A 23,400-nucleotide genomic window follows, 5' to 3' on the forward strand; every position below is an offset into this window, starting at 1 on the left:
CCCTAGTGACAGCTTCTGCTACCTGCATCTTTCTGAGCCATACACGATCAATGGTGAAAAAAAAAAAAAGAAAAAGAAAGAAAAGATTTTGGACTGAATTACTGCAAGAGACACATCATCTGAAGCCACAGTTGTCATGTTCAGTATTGGCTTTATTTATTATGCAAAATAAAATACCAAAATTATCATCCATTACAAATATTTGTTAACAAAACAGGATAATTTATGAAAATAAATATTTCTGTGCAATTTATCCGTATTGTCAATGCAGGTGGAGAAACTCTTAGATTTAAATACACACACATATATATATATATATATAAGTCAGTAAAAAGACTTGACTCATAATCATACCTTTTGTCTATGGTTTAACATCACAATTACATTTAACAGGCGGCTCTGTTCACACTTTATCCATCATCTGATGCTTGAATCACTGACTGACTTCTCAAGCCATCAATATTTGTTTATTTCTATCTTGCAGCAAACTGCAAGTTTCTCTGGATTTCTTCACATTGTTGATGCTTCCTAAAGTTCCCCCTGAACGTGCATATAAAAAAAGTTTGGCAGTACAAACGGTGGCATCGATCTGTTATCAGAATCGTCCACCCCTCGTTTTTGGCTGCACCTCCTTAACAAAAAAAAATAGAAACGGCTTTCGAGTAAGTAACAAAAATACTTCCATGTTGAGAAAATATTGCTTCAGTCTAGCTGCAAAACAGTTGTTTTCTTTGTAAATCGGGATCCTTCATTTGACCCGTCACAGTTGCACAACTTATTTTCGCAGTTTGAGTTTCCTGGAGCCTCTGCGGGAGGACAACACGTTCGATATAGGTTTAAAGTAAAAAAGACTCCTCTCTACGCTACGCCCAGACTGGATCGCTTTTATTTTATACATACACATTATCTATTCTCTTTTTTGTTTGTTTGTTTTGTGCAATAAACACCTCTGAGTTAGGTTTAGTTTTAGATCAGAGATAATGGAACCTCATTTGCATCACTATCCCACCTGCTATCATCAGCTCTCCAACTTTGAGAGCAATTTAAAAGAGAAAGCAAAGCAAAAGAAAATAACACAAACTTATGGGCAAAATCCACCTACTTGTAATACATTATCTGGTTTGGTTGAAGCTTTTTTTTAACCATTTTAAATACTTAATCATACCCTAAAGAGCAATTAACAAGCTGAGATGTCTGGATTAAAAGCCGAACAAACGCTGAGCTTTAAAATATAGAAATAATAGCAGGCTACATTTAAACTAAACGTCTACATGTCTAATATATTTAATTACTTTTTTCTGTTTCTAAATTACTACTCTGGGTTGTGGCCACGTGCCAAGTCATTCAAGAATATATCAAAATCATTCTTTTCGTATGAAAATGACTGCATTGCTTTGTTAGTTTACAAATGTACACAGGAGTAGATTTAACACGTTTTCCTTTCATTATTCCGAACAATCACAGTAGCATGCTGAAAGTAAAACATAACATATCTGAAATGGAAGTCAAGCCCATTGTGTTTCTGACAGTTTCGATAAGAAGAAAATCAGCACTGGGGGCAGGTTATAACAGCCTAAAGCTATTTGTGAATTACCTTCTTGAACTTAACATCTTATGAACCAGCTTGTAACTGTTATACAGTTGGCTGAGCTGTGCAGTTTGCATTAGTCACATTTGATTCATCCAGTGCTTTAATGTACCCCAACATGGTTTTAAAAGGCCTGACTTCACCTATGACATGTTATAAATTTGACAGTTGAAAAGGCAACATAATGTTTTATAATGTGGAGGTTTTCCTACTGTCGTGAAGTGTACAAAATGTTCTCTTTGAAGAAGTCTCAATTGTGTAAAGTGTAAGACTTTCGCTCTCAAGAGATGACATGATGTCTCATGTGAAGCCTGAGCATACGTGTGGAACACTGTAGAGGTTTCTTAGCTTTGATATGCTGTTTTGCAAATTAACTTGGTGTCATATTTGTGACCCAAGAGTTTCGTAAAATACTGCTATGTCACGATTCAAAGACCAAACCAGGTCAGGAAAAGGTCAGTCCTTGCATTTGGCCAAAAATCACATTCATGCTCATGTCATATTAAAAAAAAAACAAAAAAAAAAAACCTAAGGCTATTTAGGTCGTCTTGAGGGCAACGCGACTCACGGACGCGTCGCTGTATCTCGCTGGTGGCAAAGCCGCAGAACAGTAGACTCGGGCCGCTTTAAGTGACCTTGATAGTTGACTTCTTGTGGACGCAGAGAAATGAAACATATGGCACACCGATGAAGGCCCACTTCTCGTTGGGCCAGAACATGATGACGGGCCCTCGCTCTGGGGCCTCCGTCGCGACGTCAAAGTAGGCGAAACAAACGCAGCCCAAGTAGGACGCCAGACAAATGAGGATGTGCCTGTAAGAGAACCCAGAGTATGAATAAGCCAGACAGGCTGTGAAATGAGAAGACAGCGTTTCTTCTTCACTTATTTTCATATACAATTAAATAGTTTACAATCCCGTGTTGATTTCTTAAAACATCGAACCAATTTTCTTTTAAGTGTCACGTGATCTATGCGGCACAGAGTTCTCCGAGCTGGGTTTAAGCTTACCAAGCACAGTGTAGGTAGGGGAAGTTAACGGATGACCACATTTCGCAGAAGATCCTGTCACTGATCCAGCAGAGAAGAGCCAGCGCCCACCAGATCCCTGAGATCAGGCCCAGCTTGAACACACGTGGGTTTTCACACCTACAATGACAAAGCACTGAGAAATGGGTGCAACTCTTAAGAACACACACTCATAGACACGCGCACAAAAACACATACAGACAGGAGCTGGTCTTAACTCCCTATCACGTTGTTCATACTTCAGTAAAAACTGGAGAAAACTGGAGGACAAAAGAAGAGGTGGCAGGCCTAAAAGGCTTTCTACGGCAGATGAGCAGCATCACTAACAGTATCAGGTGAACCTGTAGTTCTAAAACTAAAGAAAACTTGTCTACGAAGGTTCAGTCTGTGTTGAAAATTAAAGGTATTCATACCAAATGCTGATTTTAATGCTCTAAGAATTGTACAAACCCTGTTTTTTTCCTTATATATTGTATTTCTACTTATGTTAAATAAATAAAGAAATGAGCGGTGGTTCAAGTCTTTTGAAGTCTTGTACTGGTCGTCTACTAATCAAAAGGTGGCTGGTTCAAACCCCAGCTGCTCCAGTATCTCTGTTTAAGTGTCCTTAGGCAAGATACTCAAATACAAAAACTATCCTGATGTAGCACCGTGCCCTACTTGATAGAAAAAAGTGCTATATGCGCAGAGTGAATCACTATATAAATAAACACACCCTGACCTACAAAGATGTGCTAATCCAGAGTGCCACTGATAAGCTATTCTTAGTCTCGTCCTCCTTACAAACCCAATAACAGTCGGGGTAAACAGAGTCATAACAAAGGCAGCAACACGAAAGCCTGCCTGTGACAAGCTGTAGTGGTGATACAGCAGTGCGCTAACTGTGACAGTATGTGTCACTTTCCATTCAGATTTAATGAAGCGAGCCTCTGGTGTTGGCGTAACCACTGTATTTTGAAGAGGAATCACACTGCAACACAATAAGCCCCAAGAAAAATATAAGCATCCCTCAGACTACGCGGGGAGAGTTTAAACTGTGGAAGCTGCACGGTTTTACTCTGATGGTGCAAACACAGATAACTGGGTTAATCAATAGGCAGCTGTGCCTACCCTGACAGATAACAGCAGCCTGTGTGAAGACAGAAAGTCCTTGTGAAATTGACTTTGAGAGCGCAATGTTTCTCACTGACCTTTCCAATCTAGACCAAATGTTCTGTGGAACAACATTAAGTTAACTAATCAAACTCAGAAAGCAGAAGTCGCTAGTTTGGTCTGTGATTTCTGACAGTATTCAGAAGAATCAGATGCAAGAACTTTAACTGTCAAAAGAGAGGTGCCTGTCAAATAGCCCAAACACAGAAAGTTTTATACATCAGAAAGCCCACATAAAAAAATGGAGAGATGGAATGAGACAGTGGAGAGATATCAATCGACTGGTTTGCTCATGTATTAAGACATTAGAAAGTAGATGGGTATTTGCCACGCTTTGAAAGGAGTCAAAATCTAAATTTAAATGATTATTATCATATTATTATATAAGAGAGAGGTTACCCTCATAATGTTATTAACAAAATACCCATTAAGGATTTAAATCCTATTATAAAATGCTTCAGGTATTGGGCAGATACAAACTACACGACAGAGTGAATTTCTCATAAGATACTTTGTGAAACTTCAGTTTCACAGTAAATGTAAATTAAATGTGCGGTGATCAGATGGCAAACAACAGTCACATCTTTTGGGCATTTAAAAATTACCTCATTAATATAATAACTTTGAAAAATTTCCAATTGTTTCTTTGTTAAAAAAAAACAAAAACAAAAGTTCTCAACATCGACTGGGAAAGGAGCACAAAAAAATGATGAAGATTTTCATTCGTTTTGGGTGTCAAATCTAGAACATGAACAAAGAATAGAAATGAACTAAAAATGCAAATATCTTGTATGTAAAACATATGGAGAGAGGGAAAATAACCATCAGAATAAGAGACCCAATTTGCATTTTTGAAGACAGATGGGAAAAATGGGTGAGTTACACATGTTAATGCTCATGACCCTCAGGTTAGATAAGATACATTAGATAGTTCTATCTGGTCTGTACAGGAATCTGTCTGTGAATACAAAACAGGTTCCATACAGAGTGGATAACAGCTCACATGTTGATATAAAATACACTAGAACTTAACCTAACATTGTGAATTTATAATCAAGTGATGAGTTCATTTATTCAGCATCTTTGTCTGTTTCTTGCGATTTTATTTTTCTTTTGAGTGTGAAATGATCCTCTGTATAACGTCTTACTTGCATCGAATTATTCTGAACAAATCAAATTTTCCCTTTTGTTTGTTTTGTATAAATTCAGAGTTATGAAAAAGGAAAATCTGGATGATTTGAGCTCTCAGAACACTTAAATCAAGGTCTCAGGCCTCAATTAGTTCTTCATATATATGGTTTGTTTACAGTCCCAGTAAGAGTCGTAAAAACAGCCACGAGGAACCACAACCTCTTCTCATTAGCCATCTAGCACTCTGACATTTGAAATAAATTATGTAATCAAAGCCGATGAGGACTACAAAAAGAGAGAGGAAATGTGTTTTCTTGTGAATGAAAGACTGTTGAGTTAAAAAATTATTTACATGAAAACTGTATCTATATTTCTTTGTTAGAAATACGTCATCTTTAGATTGAAGCCTTTCAGATATCAGATCATCATCAACTTGTTCGGCTCACCGTGTGACAAAAATCTTGACAACAAGTGCTGAACATTTTGCACACTGCTGCACACATACGGCAGACGTGACCAACAGTAACATTCAACATCTGATAAAAGTATGCTAAAAGGCTCAGGAGAGCTGGGGGCAGCTTTCATGAACAAAAAAAAAAAAAAAAAAAAAAACAGCTGTTAAATGTCTCAAAAGTGACATCTGGGTTCACTGACTTCAGCTTCACTTCAAGAGAACTAAATCAGCTGATAAGCTTAGCTGAACTGTCACAGTCTTACATAATTGGTCCAGAGAGGGAGATGGAAAGGGTCATGGCTTCTCACAAGCAACAGGAAGCATAAAAATAAAAGGAAATAAGCCATTAAACAATCGTCAACACTGAGGTTTACCGCTTGAATTTTACTTTACATTCTCATGGGAGAAAATCCTGTCTCTGCATCAAGCTCTAAGCTACTTGGCCGCTTCAGTAACATAACAACATACTGTCCTGAGTCAGCCACCATCCCTTCGTGCCACCAAACATACACTGACACAAGGAAATCCGTAAGCACAACACTAAATAACTTGAACCCTGTGACCGACAGCCCCCTAATTACAGGAGCAAGTGAGATAGGAAGCATGACGATGGTGAATGCGATGGAGAGTTTAAGTGAAGAAGACAGAGATAAGAAGAGGAAAGACCACTCCCTCTGCCAGGGGTGGAGTCTTGCTGTGAAGTTTTGCTTACTCGAGTGCACAAAAAGGAAGTGGCTTCAGAGGATTAGCCTGATCCTTATTTAACACAACTCTTGACAAACTCTTAGTCTCACAGCTGTCGAACCGCTCTAATATGTTATATTATATATATATATATATATATATATATATATATATTATATCATGTTATAACTCAAATGATTTATGCAAGTATATTGTTGCTATTCTTAAAGCTGAAGCAATAAACAGAAGCAACATAAAATTATCTTTGCTCTATATTAAATCTTTTGACATTTTGTCCCTTATTTTAGTGGTCAATAGAAAAAAAATGCCTTGTAAGGAGTAGCAAGGTTGCAATGGGATTTTTTTCTATTTGAAGGGAGTGGGATATTCTATTCCTCCTCTGACTTGTGGTGAACATCGGTGTCTTCCTGGAGAGTGCATGCAAAGCGCAAAACATCCTGAGTAACAACCAGTCCTTTTAAGGCCTAGTCCAGTTTGGGAATCATTGGTAAATAAGACTGAATTAGGAGTGACAAACTTACAAAATTATCTAAATTAATGGTGGAGTTAGTGAAGAACTACCTCTCTTTGGGCTTCTTGAGAGCGAGACAAGGTTTCACACCTTCAGACATACTTCAAGTGCTATATAGTGCTCATTAATGAGACAGATTAAAGAGCAATGGGGCAAAAGATCGTAAATGTTTTTATACCATGCAGCAGCTTTTTCCTGGTAGCTTTTGGCCTAAGTCAAAGGAGGTTTTCAGAGTTGCCACTGTACCAATTCTTGGTTCTAAACTTCACATTTTTCCCCACTGGTATGGTCCTCACATGTGTCATTTCTTTCTACCGATGAGCTAAAGCACAACTCAGTTTAAAATGTTGGTGTGCCTGTGGTCTCTGCCCTTGTTTGACTGTCGAATGAGGCAACCCGTCTCCATTTCACCGCCAGCAGGTTGTTCCAGTTTAGTTGCTACCAGACCGAAGTGCTGGAGAGGTCCTCTCCGCCGCAGACAGCCAACGCAAACAAAGTCCCCTCGCTAACATCTCCTAAATGACGTTACTGCCGCAATTAACGTCCATCTGCACTCCTTCTCTTCTGGCTGGACACCAAATTGACCAGCGGTTCTCTCCGGCGGCCATAAGGGTAAGAGCAGCAGTTGCAGCTGTGTCTTCGTCCATTACTCTCACAACACATCTGCAGCTGAGGCCAGGCACACCAGGTCTGCAGCTATCTTTAAATCTGTGCTCATGTCTTTCCTCATTGAGAAAGCCTTTGGCAATGTCTGATGCATTTGTCAAGCATTTTACTATCGTGTTCTTGTGAACAGTCATCCTACTCTAACTCACCGTATCCTTTCCTGTAAAGCACTTTTTAACACTGCTAAGAAACCAGCGATACAAAATAATACTTAATCGTTCATAAACATTGCGATGAAATGAGGAAATGAACATTGCTTTCACCTGTAGACATAATCTCGTCAGTATTATATACTTTCCTCTCAACTCAGATATTACAGCATAATATATAAGTGGTGTTTTAGTTCCAACATTTCCACCGTATCTAATATCTGTGACGGATATGTGAAACAATGAACTTGTTTGTGTTTGGATGAAAGTTAATTGAATATGGGGCAACAGTCCTACTGTAAAAAAAAAAAAAAGTAGCAAAAAACAACAAAATAGTGTGTTCTTTCTGGGAGCAGAAGTCCATCTGTCAGGGCCACAGGAATTCAGTTTGAGTTAGCAGCAGAAAAACAAGCAGCTTCAATGGATGACTGGCACAGCAGTAATGTCAAGAATTACTCAGATGTGGAACAATAGAGGACTTCAGGTTTCAGGACCGGCGGTCGTGAGTAAGGGTTATGGGAAACAGAAACGACACAATACACATCTGTGTTAATGAGTAGAGGGAAAGCATTAGTAACACGCACACACAAACAAACAAAAAGGAGCACAAAATGTGTTTTCAGAAACATTCCATCACATCATAGGATGCTATTATTAGGCTGGAGCAGACAGAGTCGTCAGACACTGAAAGTACAAAAGGTTAAAAGTCACATGTTAATGTACTCACATCAGGACGCTGTTGGCTTTTGTTCAGTTACAAACTAAACGATGCAGCAGCTGAACAGGACACGGTCATTATTAGATACAGCTATCTCTTCAAGCTTTCTATTGTTGCATTATGAGCGTTAACTAAGCGCAGAAACAGATTTCTGCATCTAAAGGTGCTGAATCTGTGGAAGTGTTCTGGCTTTCGTTTGTAGTCTGAGAAGTACTGGCCAATCACTTTAAAGCAGGCTTTGGTTGAATGCGGGTAAACAGCTGTGAAGACCCTAAACATCTACGAAATACAATACCAAATCATTAACTTTCGCCTAATGATGAACAGCTGCAAGGCACAGGAAGAATTAAATGTTGGCATTTACTTAATATTGTGTGGAAATGTGTACTTTTGAATTTGTACTTTTGTGTACTTTTAGAAAAAGAAGGCCTTTCAAGCACAGCTTGATGAAGCGCGATCGGCCCGGAAACTGATGTGCGAGGCAGTGAAAGTGACAGCGAGGAAGCGGTCAGAGATCCTGCTCGACAGAGAACAGAACTTAACAAAAATGTGCCCTCGAAAAATTCTAATTTATTAGTTTGTCTTTCTTTTTTTTTCTACTTTTCTCTTTTGATCAACTCCTCCTCTCCCACTCTGACATCTCTGCGTCCGTCAAACATGGTGTAACACGACTAACAGCCTGCCAGCTGATCTGTGGGCATAAGGTTCTGTTTTGTGTTTTGTTCAATATTCCAGCAGTAAATGACCCCCTCTGTTTTTGTTACATTCTGATTTGTGATGGCAAACTACAGACTTTGTACTACGGTGAAAACAATTTGAACTATCATTAGCTAAGGTCACTAACTAACCAGCACATCGGATCAGTTCCACACTGGTTCTCCTTACACCACGCATTCATTTTTGTCGGGCGACACTTCACCTGTGACTTGTCCTTTTCTGGTCTTCTCGACACTTATCAGGCTCATAATTAGGGGGCTGTGGTTTGTCGTGTGTGTAAGCATGTGCCATTTTCAATCTCTTCAGCTTCAAAACACCTGTGTGGATCCAGATTTCTTGCCAGCTGCGTTTCCATTGATTAGCATTCAGAATAGTAAGACGTGAAGGGGAAAGGTGAATGGATGAATTAACTTCCTCTGAGACACAAAAAGGTTCATACAGTCGCTTGATGTGCTTTTGCCTGGTATGAAGAGGACTTGACGCTCATTATTCAGCATGGAAACAGTTTTATTAATTGCATCTGGGAAAGATTAGAATCACACGATTCGCCAGCTGTTTCCAGTCTGAGCTGGTAGAGAGTAAACTTGCATGATGGACCAGCGTTCCCAGATATAATATGACATCCCAGATATTCCCAGAGATTAAACTGAATACTCTTTACGTGTTCCTCTTATGGATGTCCATTGCATTTGTCGTTTCTTCTTGTTCACTTGTTAGGACAACTACTTCCTCTGATTCCCATAGGATTGCTTCAGTCTTTTAAAGTGTACAAGACTCTGATGCCGAGACAGCTCTGAATGTCACTGGAGTACATTTATAGACACTTTCTGAACGAGCTCTGCAGCACGTAGAAATATACTAGTTTTTTAGCCCCATCACTAGCTATGAGTACGTGTTAATGATGCAGACGGCCTTCATAAAAAGACCTTAGAAACGGCCTTCCACTCAAATTGAGTGATAGCAGCTCAAAAAGCAGAGCTTGTATCTGAACAGCCAACAATCAAACAAGCTGCAGCCTCTGATCAAGCACAGTCACTGTATGACTCACATGAGCAGAAGAAAGAGAAGGGTGGGTGTTAAGTAACACAAGCCCACGAAAACAAAACATGTAAGAGATGGAAAAGACAAATAACTCAGACTGAGGCTTTTATTTTGGAGTTAAACAAACGATGACGACATTTGATTGGTTTAGCAGCTTTTTCACTCAAGTCCTAGTCAGAAAGTGAGGAGAAAAATCTGTGCCATCCTTGATTCCACTCTGTTTGGATGGACTTTAGAAAATGCCCATCATCAGTTCCAGGATAGTATCACACTCCAGGATGAGGTTGATCTTTACTGTTTTGAAACGCCACTAACCTTTTAAGCTCAGTAATGAGCAGCACGGTGCAAGGGATGCCAAGAGTCATGAGGGACAGCGAGTTGACAACTGGTTTGACAAAGGCCAGCCCGGTGGTGATCCCTGACAAGATGGCAATGACCACTTTGAACCTTGATCTACATGGAGAAGCAAAACAAGAAGCAGATTTTGTTGCTATTTCGTCTTTCTATAAACACATTGTGAAATACAGAATCCAAGCTGGGTGAATCCCAAGTATACCCACAAAGCACCCAGATGACACACATTAAGAATCATAAATTAAGAAGAACTCAGTTTAGACACTAATGAGCAAAGACTGAGGAACACCCTGAAGGTGCAGCGCAGCCACCACACTGCTCTGTGACAATGGAAAGAGAAGTAAAGACATGTGATGCAGCTTTTGATGGTGTCAGCTATCTTGGACAAGTTTATTATTAGACTGTGAAGTCCCACTAATGGACATATCGTGCGTAAAAACAAGTGCCCTGCAATACACTGAAACTTTGCTGGTTAGTTTGACTAGCTTCTCTTAAACTGTGAGAAGCTTCTTCTGTAAACATAATGAACCCCTGTACTCATTTTAAGCTCCAAAAGGTGGTCATTTGGCCACACAACACATATAAATCCTCATACCTATTTCTTCTGAACATCCTTGGAAGGTATCTTTTGGGAAACCACATGGCAATGGCACACATGAGAACCCACAAAATGGCCAACTCATCCAGCATTTGGCCAAGGAAGCTGAGGGTGGCATGAAAATAAGTTGATCCAATACCTGGGAGAAAGAAAGAGGAGCACAAGCACAAAGCTGAGACTATGTCCCTTAGTAAGAAAGTCAACAAGTGATGGAGGTAAGGCTCCGTTAGGACTGAACAGTTTGTGAGAGGCAACTGGAGGCAACATTAAAGCTGTTTATTAAAAAAATTATTTGTAAAAATAAAATCACATACAGACACTAGGAGCAAAAATATCATCGAACGGCACCAAGTTTGTGCACTGTGCCTGTATGTTCAGCAACTCACGGCCATGTTGCAGCGAAGCAATACAAATACTCGAATTAGAAGATGAAATCGTGGCCACAGCCGTCACTTTTTTAGGCCACAACGTTCAGATCAAAGCAGCAAGAGGAAACTGCGAGCCGCCTTCCAATTTTGAAGTTGCATAAAAGTATAAAAGGAAAGCAAATTTTGATATGCCAATAAAGGAACATTCCATGGCAGCCTAAACACAACCGTGTGCCAACACCAGGCATGGTGTCAACTTCAACCTGCAAGGGCTGGGAGACTTCATGGCAACAGTGGCTGCATGAACAATGTCCTTTTTCGCTTTGAATACATTCTTCAGTCATTTATTAGATTAACAGATGGGCTTTGTACTCAGCAAAAACAAAATGAAAGGAGGTTAAAATATCCTCTCTAGACAAGAACGCTTCAAACAAACCATAAGAAATGCGTCAAGAAAGGCAGACAAGTGAAGTCAACAGCTACTAAACGCGAATGCGAATGCTTTCTAAGTGTTTTATGGGAGAGGAAATGCATTCATCCCAATTCTAAGATGACAAGAATGTAAATATACTCAACAGGATGCCGTTATGTACAAACAGCAAGTTGGAAAGAAGGGCTTGGTTAGAAATGCGGCGGAGGGATGGATCTATCAGTGCCCCTTTGTTATCTCGGCCCAACAGACCTTACATTATCAGCATAATCTGTTGTCATAACAGGCGCTGCAGGAGATTCCAGCGCTCCAACAGACTCCTTATCCGCAAACCTCCGCTGCTCTGAGTCGGAACTGACGGGCCGCGACCTGCCGTCACTCTGACGACAACTCCAGTAATCGATTGTTTAAGCCGCGCAGAAAATAACGCTGATCATTTACAGTGCTGGCTCAGACTTACACACTTAAAACACCAGCGGTTTTTTACGAGCCATCTTTTGAAGTAGGAAATCATCTGCAGTTACTCTGACGATCCCTTAAATCTCTGCCAGCCTTTTGCTGGTAAAAGCAAACAAGTAACGTTCCAGTAACAAGTTTCTCACGTCAGAGGACGCGCTGAGGCCGTTAGTCACATGAAGACATGGCCTTCACCTCTGCAGAGTTATGCGGGGGCATTATTTTTGGAATACTGAATGCTAGATGAGTCACTGTTGTTTTGAAAACTATCGGAATATTAAACAATTATGAAAATAATCGGGATTTTAAAAATGAACCAGTGGGCACAAGCAGTGGGTTAAAGACGCCGCATCTGACATGGAGATCAACATCTTATAGCTCTGCTTTAAACGCTGGTATCTGCCGACAGTGCAAGCCAGGGCAAGCTGTAAGTTCACACAGAGCTAGAGAAGAACAGCTGACTGTTGATTTTCCACTGGAACCAAAGGGTTCCAAAAACTGGATGCAGTCAGAGATTCATTCAAATGTGTGAAGTACTAGACTGAAGGGGAAATATTAGGTGATTAATATGCTCCAGCGGTTGAACAGAGAAAGAGCCAATACACACAAGACTGTTACAGAACCTGTTCAACAGTTATATGTGTGGTTTTTTTTTTCTTCAAACACCCACTGAGGTCACCTCTCAGGAAGGAGGAGGGAGGGCTGACAGGTTATCTTTGCTGACAGTGCAACCTGAGTGGTTTCAAAACAGCAGTGAGGCAACAAGGCACTCTGCTGCCATTTACATTTATTACCCAAAAACTGAGTGAAAATAATGCGGATATCCGCTGAAATCTACAAGCGGATTCAGACCCAAACAGCGCTGCATGAGCCTGAAGCAGTGACAGAGGACGCAAGTGACTAACCCTGTGTCCTCACAGTGCTGCTGCTGTTTGACAAGTGTGAGCTTGTGTTTCATTTGACTTTTCTCCATCAACCAAGAGCCTGCCGGGATCACTGTAACATCACTGGTTCACAACAATGTAGGCTTTGGGTTATCCTTAGAATCTATCTGCAAATATGGCTGCTGAGCCAAACAAAAAGCCAAATGAAAAAGAGAAGAGCCCAACATACTGGAAGAGACAAAAACTAGCTGCTTATACCAAATTAATCATGGCAGAAAGTGACACTTGAACTGTTAAATTTGCTCAAATTTCCTGATTTTGATGGGCAGCGCTACACGCGTCGACTGTTTAGTCCACGTGACGTGAATTCTGTTTATTCTCTGAATTAAAATGACAAAAACCGACAAAGACCCAAACATGAGAGCCAGCAAAACTCACTTTTAGAACAAAATCGTTTTCTGTTCACTTAGGTGTTGAGCAGCTAATTGGTTTGTTGGCTGTAGGAAATATTGGTGACAAATCTATAAAGCAGCGGCTACTTAACTTGGTTTCTGCCTTCATCAGTTGCAACCCAGTGACACGTCGTGCCGCAGTGGATCAGTGGCGGTGTTGTGCTAGAGCGCGTTATGGTAAGTGCTGCACATGTACTGTATGTAGTCCGGGTGACGAAGAACAGTAGACTATAAACTGGACCATCAACCACAAACATGGGGGTTTGTGGTTGATGGTCCAGATGGTCTGGACTCCCCACCCCCAAACAGAGTCCTGATTTTAACTTTATGGAGTCAGTCTGGGATTACATGGAGACCGAGAGGACACTGAGACAGATTATATTCACAGGAAATCTGTGGCAAGTCTCCAAGACTCTTAAAACAGCCCGCCAGCCGAGTACAAAGGAAAACTGTGTGCAGTTTTACAGCAGGCTGGCACTGTCAAAAGGTTAGGAAAAAATAACCAAAAATTAAACAAGTGTGTCCTTCATTTTAAAAAAAAAAAAATTTTAAGGATTTTTTTTTTAATGACTTCCTCTACATGCTTTCACCATTAAAACAGAGGATGAGGGGTCACTTACCAACCACAACCAGTAGAATCCATATGAGGTAAATCCCACTGTTGAAATGTGTTGCATACTGGCGGAACAAGCACATTAATATCGGCGGCAAAACAAAAAATAAAATGTTGCTGATCTGAAATGAAAAAAGATATAGAAATTAAAAAAAGGGGAAACAAAGGGAAGCTATGAGGGTAAACAGGTCCATCACACGTGAGCCGACTGTAGCAAACATGACAACATGTTGATCATTGTGTGGCCATCGGTGCAGCTAAAAGAAAATATGGAGAAAACACATTTCTAAAGTGGTGCTAACGGTAAATATGCTGATGGAAAGCAGCCAAAGAGCTCAAAGTCAGTGTAAGTCATAGCTAGCTATGGCTAACCTGAGGAGAAGATGGCATGTTACCAGAAAGCAGCGCAATACCAAACAAAACAAAGGCAGAGAAGCTGCGGCTGTAAACAAAACTGCATTATGCAAAGACGGCATCCACATCTACAAGTCAGCGACTTCCCACCGACCGTATTATAAAATTCAGCGATGCTGGGGTAGATAAGGTAGTTGCCTTCACACCAGTCCACTTCGGAGCTGCCAGCCTGCAACTGGTCCCAAAAAACAAGATTAACGTTACTCATGTCTGGACTAGTTCTGTCGCATGGACAGTGCAGGCGGACAGCACTCCTCCGGCGAAGGGAGATTAAATAATGTCGATAAGCGATGCAAGTCGCTATGCGTTGGCCTGTTGGCTACACACTAGACTCTAAGTTCTGACTACTGACACGTTTCGTGCACCCGACTTGTTTAGAGTAATCGCCGCCGTGCTGCATTTTCAGGGTATCCTTCCTTGCACAAAGCCTCCAGCCAGTCATGACGCTCTGCGTCGTCCTCTGACAGCTGTTCGCTCTGGAGTCAAAGAGTATTCACACACTGCGAGAGGAGTCCCTCCACTCTGCTTCCGTCTTCGGTGTGACGTCAGTCAATTCCAGGAAGTACGTTTCTTTTTTCATCATGTTAATGCAACATAGGACGATAACTGAGGGTTTACTATGATTTTAAAACTTCAAATGCACAACAGTTTACTCTAACTATGTTCAACTTCCTCTTCTGTGTATTCCTGGAGTTTAGCACTCACCTTTTATGCTGCTAGTGTCAGATGGTAGCTGCAATTAAACCTTAAATTAGAATGAACATGAACTTTATTTCAGTGAGTGGTACTTTAATGAAGAGAAATGTTTCACTTTTTACTTAACACACCCTCACAGAAGTGTAGGCTACACTGTTCATAGTCTACAACATTAATTTGTGGTAACAAGCAATTATTCATTTGACCCAAATAAAAAGTTTGGTTTATTATCTTAGTCATCATGTGACAGCTAAAGTTACATTAATTGATTTGATCCCATTGTTGGAGTCTTTTTTTTTTACGTATTTGCTGTTGTTATGTCATCAAAAAATATTAGACTTTTTATATGTCATGCCACTATTTAATCATTACCTGATTTATCAAAATAAAATTATGGTTAGTTGTAACCCTCGCTCTTGCTTTTCTTTCTGTAAGGCCAAGAGACAGTTTTAGATAGCTAACAATGTGAAGATCCAGTTGAATGTGCCTGAAAAACCTCCAAAGGAAGGCACCAGGAGGCATCCTAACCAGGTCCCCGAACCACCTCAGCAGACTCCTTTCAAAGCAGCGGCTCTACACAAGCTTCCCCCAGATGGTCGAGCTCCTCCCCCTATCTCTAAGGCTGAACCCAGCCACTCTCCAAAAGAACACACATTTAAGCCGCTTGTATCCACAACTTCATTCTTTCAGTCACGACCCAGATCTTGTGACCATAGGTGAGAGTTGGAATTAAGATGGACCAGCAAATGGAAAGCTTCACCCTCCATCTCAGCTCCCTCTTCACCACAAGGGGCCGAAGCAGCATCCTCATTACTGCTGACGAAGCCCCAATCTGTCCGTCCATCTCTCGCTCCAACTTGCCAGCACTTGTAATCAAGATCCTGAGATACTTAAAACAGCTCCTCCTGAGGCAGGAAGTCATCCCTGACCGAGAGGAAACATTCCACCTTTTTCTGGTTGAGAACTGTAGCCTCAGATTTGAAAGAGCTGACTTTCATCCCAGCCACTTCAGACTCAGCTGCAAACCTCTTCAGTATGTGCTGGAAGTCATGGCTTGAAGAAGCCAACAGAATCACATCCACAAAAAACAGAGATGCGACCCTTAGGGTCCAAAACAAGATGCCCTCCTCTCCCCGACTACTCCTCCGCCTTCACCTTGAGGACTTCCCTGTGGTGGACACCAGCAGATCCTTCAGTTACTGCCACGACAGCAACCGACAACCTTCAGACCACAGCACCTAGAAGACGCATCTACAATTGAGGTCGTGAACATGGTCCATTCAGATTCCATGGCCCTAACCTCCCCAAGTACATGAGAACATTTCTGCTGGGGGTGTGAGTTAAATATCTCATGGACAGGGGTCTCTGTCAGACATTTCTAATTCATCCTCACAACCTGTTTGGGTTACCAGATGTGTCAAGCAGTCTTCCCCACCAACAGATCCAACTAACCACCAAGATCCAACTAACCACCAGGTGGTGATCAGTTGACAGCACTGCCCCTCTCTTTGCCTGACATTCAAGACATACAGCGGCAGGTCTGATGTTACGACTACAAAGTCGGTCATCTACCTTTGACCTAAGGTGGCCTGGTTACTAGATACACTTATGAACCTAGAAAAGTGCCATACAAGTACAGTCAATTTACCATTCCATTCTCAGCAAGCTTTTTCTAATTAACAGTGATTATGCTTTTCTTGATTCACAGTTCTGAATGCACATGTATTTTTGAATGTATTTTTTAGATGACTAAAGAAAATTATCCGTATCTCGGTATTTCTATCCCAAAGTAGTCACAGAAGTGGTTGTAATAGACGATTGAATTGCATGCGTCACGGCGTGATACAGTGCATAAGAACATGTTACACATGGCTTTTGCATTACATTAGCAACAGGAATTGTGGGTGATGTATATCTCAAAAGAAGATTTGCTCTCTGCTGTCTTGGAAGGATCATCATCACAACATCTTGCTGTCTTAGTGCTCTCTGGCACCCTCTGGCTGAGTCATGCTCCCATTCATTATTCCCTTCATTATGTTGATTGTTTTAATATTTATAATGACTGGTGACTACAATCCATTAGTTGGTGAACACAATTCACAAGTTAAATTAATGTTTGTTCTTGTTTAAATTATTTTGAAAAGCTTGTGTGGGAGTTTTAAGCTTTGCACTTGTTAGTTTTTTCTTATTTCTTTTTAATATGTAATATTTTATGGGCTGCATTTTATATTGTGGTCTTATATTTATATATTTTATATTGTGGTTTTATATTTCCTGGTCTTGTTGAACCTTGACCCCCAAGAACATTTTCAACCATTCACACACACTCGTACAGCACTTCTTAGTCTATACAGTGTCGTAGGCAGCACTTTTTCTACTCTACTTTATGATCTTGAATGAAAAAAAGTTGAGTATAAGTACAACCCCAAATCAGAGAAAATGTGACTCTATGGAAAATGCTAAAAGATAAAAGTGGAAAAAGAAGATCACTTCCCTTAAGCACTGATATTCCTCTGGATTTCCTGAATCACTTATATAATGCAAATTTCTTCCAAAGTTTAAGGAAAAAAACAAAAAAAATCAAATCTTTTTCACACAGTTCTCTGTGTTGCAACATTGGGCATTCTTCAGTGGTCCAATGGCCCAGTCAAGCTGCAGCTGAAGCTCCACTCAACTGTGCGTAGAACTGTGTTGAATGCAGCCCTGACTCTCCTCCCGAGGCGAATTCACTCGAATCTTGTGATTCTACATACTGGTAAACCCACAGAATGGGCTGATGAATCAGTGGCTCAGGTGTGTCCTCAAGGAATCTCAGAATGTTCCAGCTCCACCATATAAACCATAAACACCCCACCAGTTAGTTAGTTAGAGCAAAAGAAGCCTTTTGGGTGAGTTGACTTTATTCAAGACCTGGATGAATTACACCAAAACCCTCTGCCTATCTTCCTCAGAGATTCAGCTTTTCACTAATACTGCTTTTTCTCTAAATCATCACCACTATCACATGTTGACACATCTCTTTACAAAAAAAAAGAAACAAAAAAATAGTGATGTAATTTGGTAAAACATTGTTTAAAAGCCATAAACGGTCCCTTTCGAAAGATTAATTTAAACTCATAATTAATAAAGACAATTGTATATTCAAAATAAAGTTAAAATAAATACATTCACATGTTACCATCTCGTTAATCCACAGCTCGCAGTGTATAGGAGCAAAAACGAATTTGTAACTCGCAACTTTATTGACAGGAAAACATCTCCAATGGCCCCAACCAGAGCCTTCCTCAGTCGGCGACCGACCTCTGAACTTCCAAAAGGTCCCGCTACGAACTGACGAGTACAAATTGTAGTTAATTGTACGTAACCTATAGGACGGCAGTTTTATATTTGATTCCAAATAAGCCTTCAACCTTCAAATCGTAATTTTCTTGAAAAGATAAAATATCGCGAGAAATAGTTGGCTCTATGTGAGACCACGAAGCGGATATCCGGTCTCTTTCCCGTGGCGGACCATCGTTGGGTCGGTTTGGCAAAATGAAGGTACAATGATTGTGTAGTTTTATTTGTCTGTTTTCAGCTACTTTCTTAAAAATAATTATATGTGATTAAAGACGCAATACTGAACTTTAATTGTGACAAGTGTAATGCGTTATCGTTATTGTATTGTGGAGGATGAGCTTTGATTATGTGGGAAGCTAGCTGAGGAGCTTGTCGGAAAGTAAGCTGTAGAAACATGGCGGCTCACTGAATAAAATGTGCCCCCCGATCAAGTCTCTTCACTCCGCTCTGAGTAGTATATGGAGTTTTGTAGTTAATGTGACATGGTTCTGTCGTGCTTTTAAAAAAAATTGTTAATTTAATCCGTGCGTTTGCTTGCAGCTATAATTAGCAGGATTTGAACTCTGGAGCCGGCAGAGACGCTTGTAGGCCTCCTGATAACTTAGGCGGTCTTTGAATTAAAATTGTTGCACAGTTCAGCTAATTAATCATTCATACCGTGAATGAGATAATGGTTGATAGTACAGATCTACGGGAAGCCACCATTAAACAAAGGCATCGAATTAACCACCACTACATTTTCCCAGAAGAAGAATTTTAGTTTGTAGAATGCTGTATGATGCTCAATGTGACATCCTGTAACACCTCTTTTTTTCCCTCATCCTGTAGCTGAACATCTCGTTCCCCGCTACTGGCTGCCAGAAGTTGATTGAAGTTGATGATGAACGAAAGCTGCGGACGTTTTATGAAAAACGTATGGCCACCGAGGTGGCTGCTGACCCTCTGGGAGATGAGTGGAAGGTAAACACTGTCTCTGCTGGACTTTATACTGTCAGATTGACTGTAAGTCGTAACTTAAAGTTTGACATGGCTCACAAAAAAGCCTTTCTTGACTGATCTGTAGTCATGAAGGGGGGGACAGTGTGATGTCACAGCAACAGAGGAGCTGCTTACCAGATACGACCTGCCCATATGACCATGGCTGATTGAAACAGCATTGCTCTTTCAGGTCTTTACTGTGTCAAATTGCACAACTTATAAGTTAGATATATGCTAGTTCAAAGTAGGTGATCATCAATCAATAAATAACTAATAGGCTAAAGGCTCTGAAAAAGACCATTAGAAAGGCAAAATTGGGTACAGTCCAATAAATCCTCTTTGGTTGGATTGGACAAAATTCTCAAAGACATCCTGACCCTGCACTACCCATATTTGGTTAGAATTGATGAAATCCTTACATTTAAAAAGACCTAAATAGAACTTATGAATATCGTCTTCGCCTTGGTACATTAGAGGCGCCTTATCCCAAGCCATTAAAGTTGTAAAGTAACCTATGCCACGTTTTTCTCAGGGTTACATGGTGCGTATCAGCGGAGGAAACGACAAGCAGGGCTTTCCCATGAAGCAAGGTGTACTTACTCACGGCCGTGTGCGCCTGCTCCTCAGCAAGGGCCACTCCTGCTACCGTCCCCGCAGGACCGGCGAGCGCAAGCGCAAGTCTGTCCGTGGTTGCATTGTTGATGCCAACCTCAGCGTTCTCAACTTGGTCATCGTCAAGAAAGGTAGTGCATTGAACGTGGCATACGTGGAAAAATTGCTCTATGTATTGAAAGCCAGGGTTTGTTTTTTTTTTTTTTTCATAATTCAATTGAATCTTATGTTGATGGCATCCAGGAGACCCTTTTTGATTGGTTCGTATTCATTAAGGGGGGACAGTGTGATGCCAAAAGTAACTGTAGAGCTGCTTTCCAGATGCGACCAGACCTAGTTAAAGTGGATGGTTGAACTGCATTGCTCTCTCATTGTATTTACTGGTACAGTAGTGATTGTACTGCCTTTTTCTCTTTGTCAGTTTACACAATGTCAAAATTTCCATGACTGTAGGGAGGTGGAGAGCATGGTTGTCTGTGGAAGCAGATTTTTCTATTGTCGTGCTGGTCCACTTTTGTTGCTTATTGCTTCAGGCTACCAGCCCTTTTTCTGTGGGAGAAATGAAATGGAAGAAATGCATTGATCTCAGATGTCTTAATACAGGATTCAGACTAAACCCTTTACCTCATCTGCCATTGGTAGGTAATTTAAAAAAAAAAAAAAAAGAAGAAATCATCAATTGTTACTATTCACTCATCTTTAGCATCACTAGGGACACACGACAACATCCGTTATGAATCAGTTCTTGACAAGGAACTCTGAGTAGGAGGTCGGTGGTAGTAGATTTGACTTCATTATTCATTCTTTCATTTCACTATCGGGCCGTGGAAACGTGGATGGTTAACTGCTCGCACTGCTTGACATTGGGTAGAAGGCAAATCCCAAGTGTTCTTTAGTACTATTATCAATATAATAGAAAATATTACATTAATTTTAGTTAAATGTGTCTTGTCCAAATAATCAGGTTGAACAGTTTGCAGTGAACTTATCTGTCTTTATGTTCATTTTAAGGTGAGAAGGACATTCCTGGCCTGACCGACAGCACTGTCCCACGCCGCCTTGGTCCCAAGAGGGCCAGCAAGATCCGCAAGCTCTTCAACTTGGCCAAGGAGGATGATGTGAGGCAGTATGTTGTGAGGAGACCCCTAACTAAAGAAGGTGAGTATTTGTGTTTAAGCCTGCACATGAAATCTCTCCATTCAGCTTTCATTTAAGCATGAGATCCTAAACTATGTGATCAAAGTTATGAGGTCAGGGTCATGGTGGAAGTACTTGGTTTTGGCAACCATTAAAGCGCTGGAGAAATTTGAACCGGATGTCTTTTTGGTTCAACCGTCTCTTTGTATTGAAGTGCTTAACTGTTGGAAATGATGAGATTTTTTTGTTTGAAACAACCTGACTGTTTGGGTGAAATGTCCACAGTCCCTTCAAGTATGCTTACTGGCCATTTTGAAGTTTAACCGTAGTGAAAACTGAATGACTGTGTTTATCTGGTTGGCCGTTTCATCTGTAATCAGAAGCTGAAGAACAGACTTTTTCTTGAGCAATAAGTACAATAGCTGTAATAACAATAACAACTGTATCTGATGGTGAAAATGTGCCATTTGTGCTAGTTTGCCAGCTGTTTTCATTCAGATACAGAAGATTATGTACAAATAAGCCCAATGATCTCTAGTAATTGAGATTTTCTGACAGGCCTACCTTCAACTGGCCCGTGTAGATTCTGTTTGGTCAATCTTTTGTAAACTAATCTGATGTCACAGCAGAGATTAGCTGTTACATTTGGTTTCTAGTTTCTTGTGAAATAAATTTGAATGTCGTAGAGCTGACTGTTCTGACTCTGGTTGCATTGTCGATGTCCTCAACTTGGTCATCGTCAAGAAAGGTAGCGCCTTGAACGTGGGAAAAAATGCTCTGTATTGAAAGCCAGATTATTCACTCAAAGGTTTTTGTTATGTTTGGGATTTGAATTGTGTGAATTCAATTAATCGCATGTTGATGGCATCCAGGAGACCCTTTTTGATTGGTTCGTATTCATTAAGGGGGGACAGTGTGATGCCAAAAGTAACTGTAGAGCTGCTTTCCAGATGCGACCAGACCTAGTTAAAGTGGATGGTTGAACTGCATTGCTCTCTCATTGCTTTTACTGTTCATTTAACCATGTGCGACTTAAAATACTACTGCAACTAAACCATTTACAGGTCAACAAAACAGGCTATACTAAGTGTTTCCTGAACTGTTAAGTACAGCTTTTACATGATGTATTTTAAAAAATGATGCAGGAGTTTGTATCTGTAGTGTGAAAATTGCTCACTTAGACTTGGGCTTGACCTTATGGGGATTGTATTGAATTATCTTTTTTTTAATTACATTCTGTGGCTTGGAGTCACTTGGGGAGGTGTAGGAAGTAGTTTTGCTCGTATATAATTTTGTTCTCATATCCACACTTGGTACTTATTTGCACTGGTGCGAATGACGGCCTTTTTCACCTCACTCTGGTAGGCAAGAAGCCTAGAACCAAGGCTCCCAAGATCCAGAGACTGGTGACGCCCCGCGTGCTGCAGCACAAGCGCCGCCGCATTGCCCTCAAGAGACAGCGCACCCAGAAGAACAAGGAGGAGGCCTCTGAGTACGCCAAGCTGCTGGCCAAGAGGATGAAGGTATGTCAACTTAGACTTCATAATTAGTTTAGCATGTGGCAGATTGGTAAGTCTAGTGAAATGGAGCAACAGTTGGTCATTTCTTTGAAGAAAAATGACACGAACCTGCTTCACTGGAGGAGCTGAGAACTTCACACTTTGTGATATCTTTTTTAAAAAGTATAAAAGTGTAGTGTTTATCACCGGGAGATTCATTCCTAAATTCTCCTAAAATAATTCAAGTGAATCTCGTGTGTTTAAACCTCAAGTATAGATGAAGCAGTGATACTTGAAGAAAATGTCATTGCACACATTTTAAAATCCACAAACTCGACTAGGCATCAAACCAGGATCATTCGCAGATTGAGGTCACATGGAATTATGTGTTAATGTTTTTACTCTTAATTTAATGTTTAAACTGAATCTGTTTTCATTTGCAATTATTTAAGAATTCTATTATCTGTGAGTGGCAAAGCTGACAAGACCTTGGAGCTAAATAATTTATTTTTTTCCTACCGACACGTGCTCCCATTTTGACTGACATACTTGTTCTCGCAAACAGGAGGCCAAGGAGAAGCGCCAGGAACAGATCGCCAAGAGGCGCCGCCTTTCTTCTCTGAGGGCATCCACATCCAAGTCAGAGTCCAGCCAAAAGTGAAACCCAAAAGTCAAATAAAAATGTTTTGCTGAAAAAACTGCAGTTGGTGT

General features: G+C 40.6%; 2 protein-coding genes across 2 annotated transcripts; one reads left to right on the forward strand and one right to left on the reverse strand.

Moving 5' to 3' along the window:
• Positions 1–131: 131 nt before the first annotated feature.
• Positions 132–14,883, reverse strand: acer2 (alkaline ceramidase 2). The gene is made up of 6 exons (XM_072385051.1): positions 14,523–14,883; positions 14,022–14,136; positions 10,809–10,950; positions 10,175–10,312; positions 2,598–2,735; positions 132–2,401 (listed from the first exon to the last, which is right to left on the reverse strand). Exons 1-6 carry the CDS (start codon positions 14,634–14,636, stop codon positions 2,215–2,217), a joined length of 834 nt encoding a protein of 277 aa, XP_072241152.1. The 5' UTR covers positions 14,637–14,883; the 3' UTR covers positions 132–2,214.
• A 3,690-nt stretch (positions 14,884–18,573) lies between these two features.
• Positions 18,574–23,387, forward strand: rps6 (ribosomal protein S6). The gene is made up of 6 exons (XM_072385062.1): positions 18,574–18,664; positions 19,292–19,423; positions 19,974–20,184; positions 21,065–21,211; positions 22,556–22,713; positions 23,255–23,387. The coding sequence occupies exons 1-6, from the start codon at positions 18,659–18,661 to the stop codon at positions 23,348–23,350; spliced, it is 750 nt and encodes a 249-aa protein (XP_072241163.1). The 5' UTR covers positions 18,574–18,658; the 3' UTR covers positions 23,351–23,387.
• Positions 23,388–23,400: the final 13 nt, after the last annotated feature.

The sequence above is a fragment of the Leuresthes tenuis genome, unplaced genomic scaffold (assembly GCF_036924035.1).
Source record: "Leuresthes tenuis unplaced genomic scaffold, fLeuTen1.0.hap1 SCAF_4, whole genome shotgun sequence".
Lineage (NCBI taxonomy): Eukaryota > Metazoa > Chordata > Actinopteri > Atheriniformes > Atherinopsidae > Leuresthes > Leuresthes tenuis.

Coding starts and splice junctions, on each gene's coding strand:
- acer2 (XM_072385051.1), bottom strand. CDS start 14,636: ATGAGTAACGTTAATCTTGTTTTTTGGGACCAGTTGCAGGCTGGCAGC. Junction 14,137..14,522: donor TCGCTGAATTTTATAATACG/GTCGGTGGGAAG, acceptor TTTTCATTTCAG/ATCAGCAACATTTTATTTTT. Junction 2,736..10,174: donor CTCATTACTGAGCTTAAAAG/GTTAGTGGCGTT, acceptor TTGTCATTGTAG/GTGTGAAAACCCACGTGTGT.
- rps6 (XM_072385062.1), top strand. Junction 21,212..22,555: donor GAGACCCCTAACTAAAGAAG/GTGAGTATTTGT, acceptor TCACTCTGGTAG/GCAAGAAGCCTAGAACCAAG. Junction 22,714..23,254: donor TGCTGGCCAAGAGGATGAAG/GTATGTCAACTT, acceptor TCTCGCAAACAG/GAGGCCAAGGAGAAGCGCCA.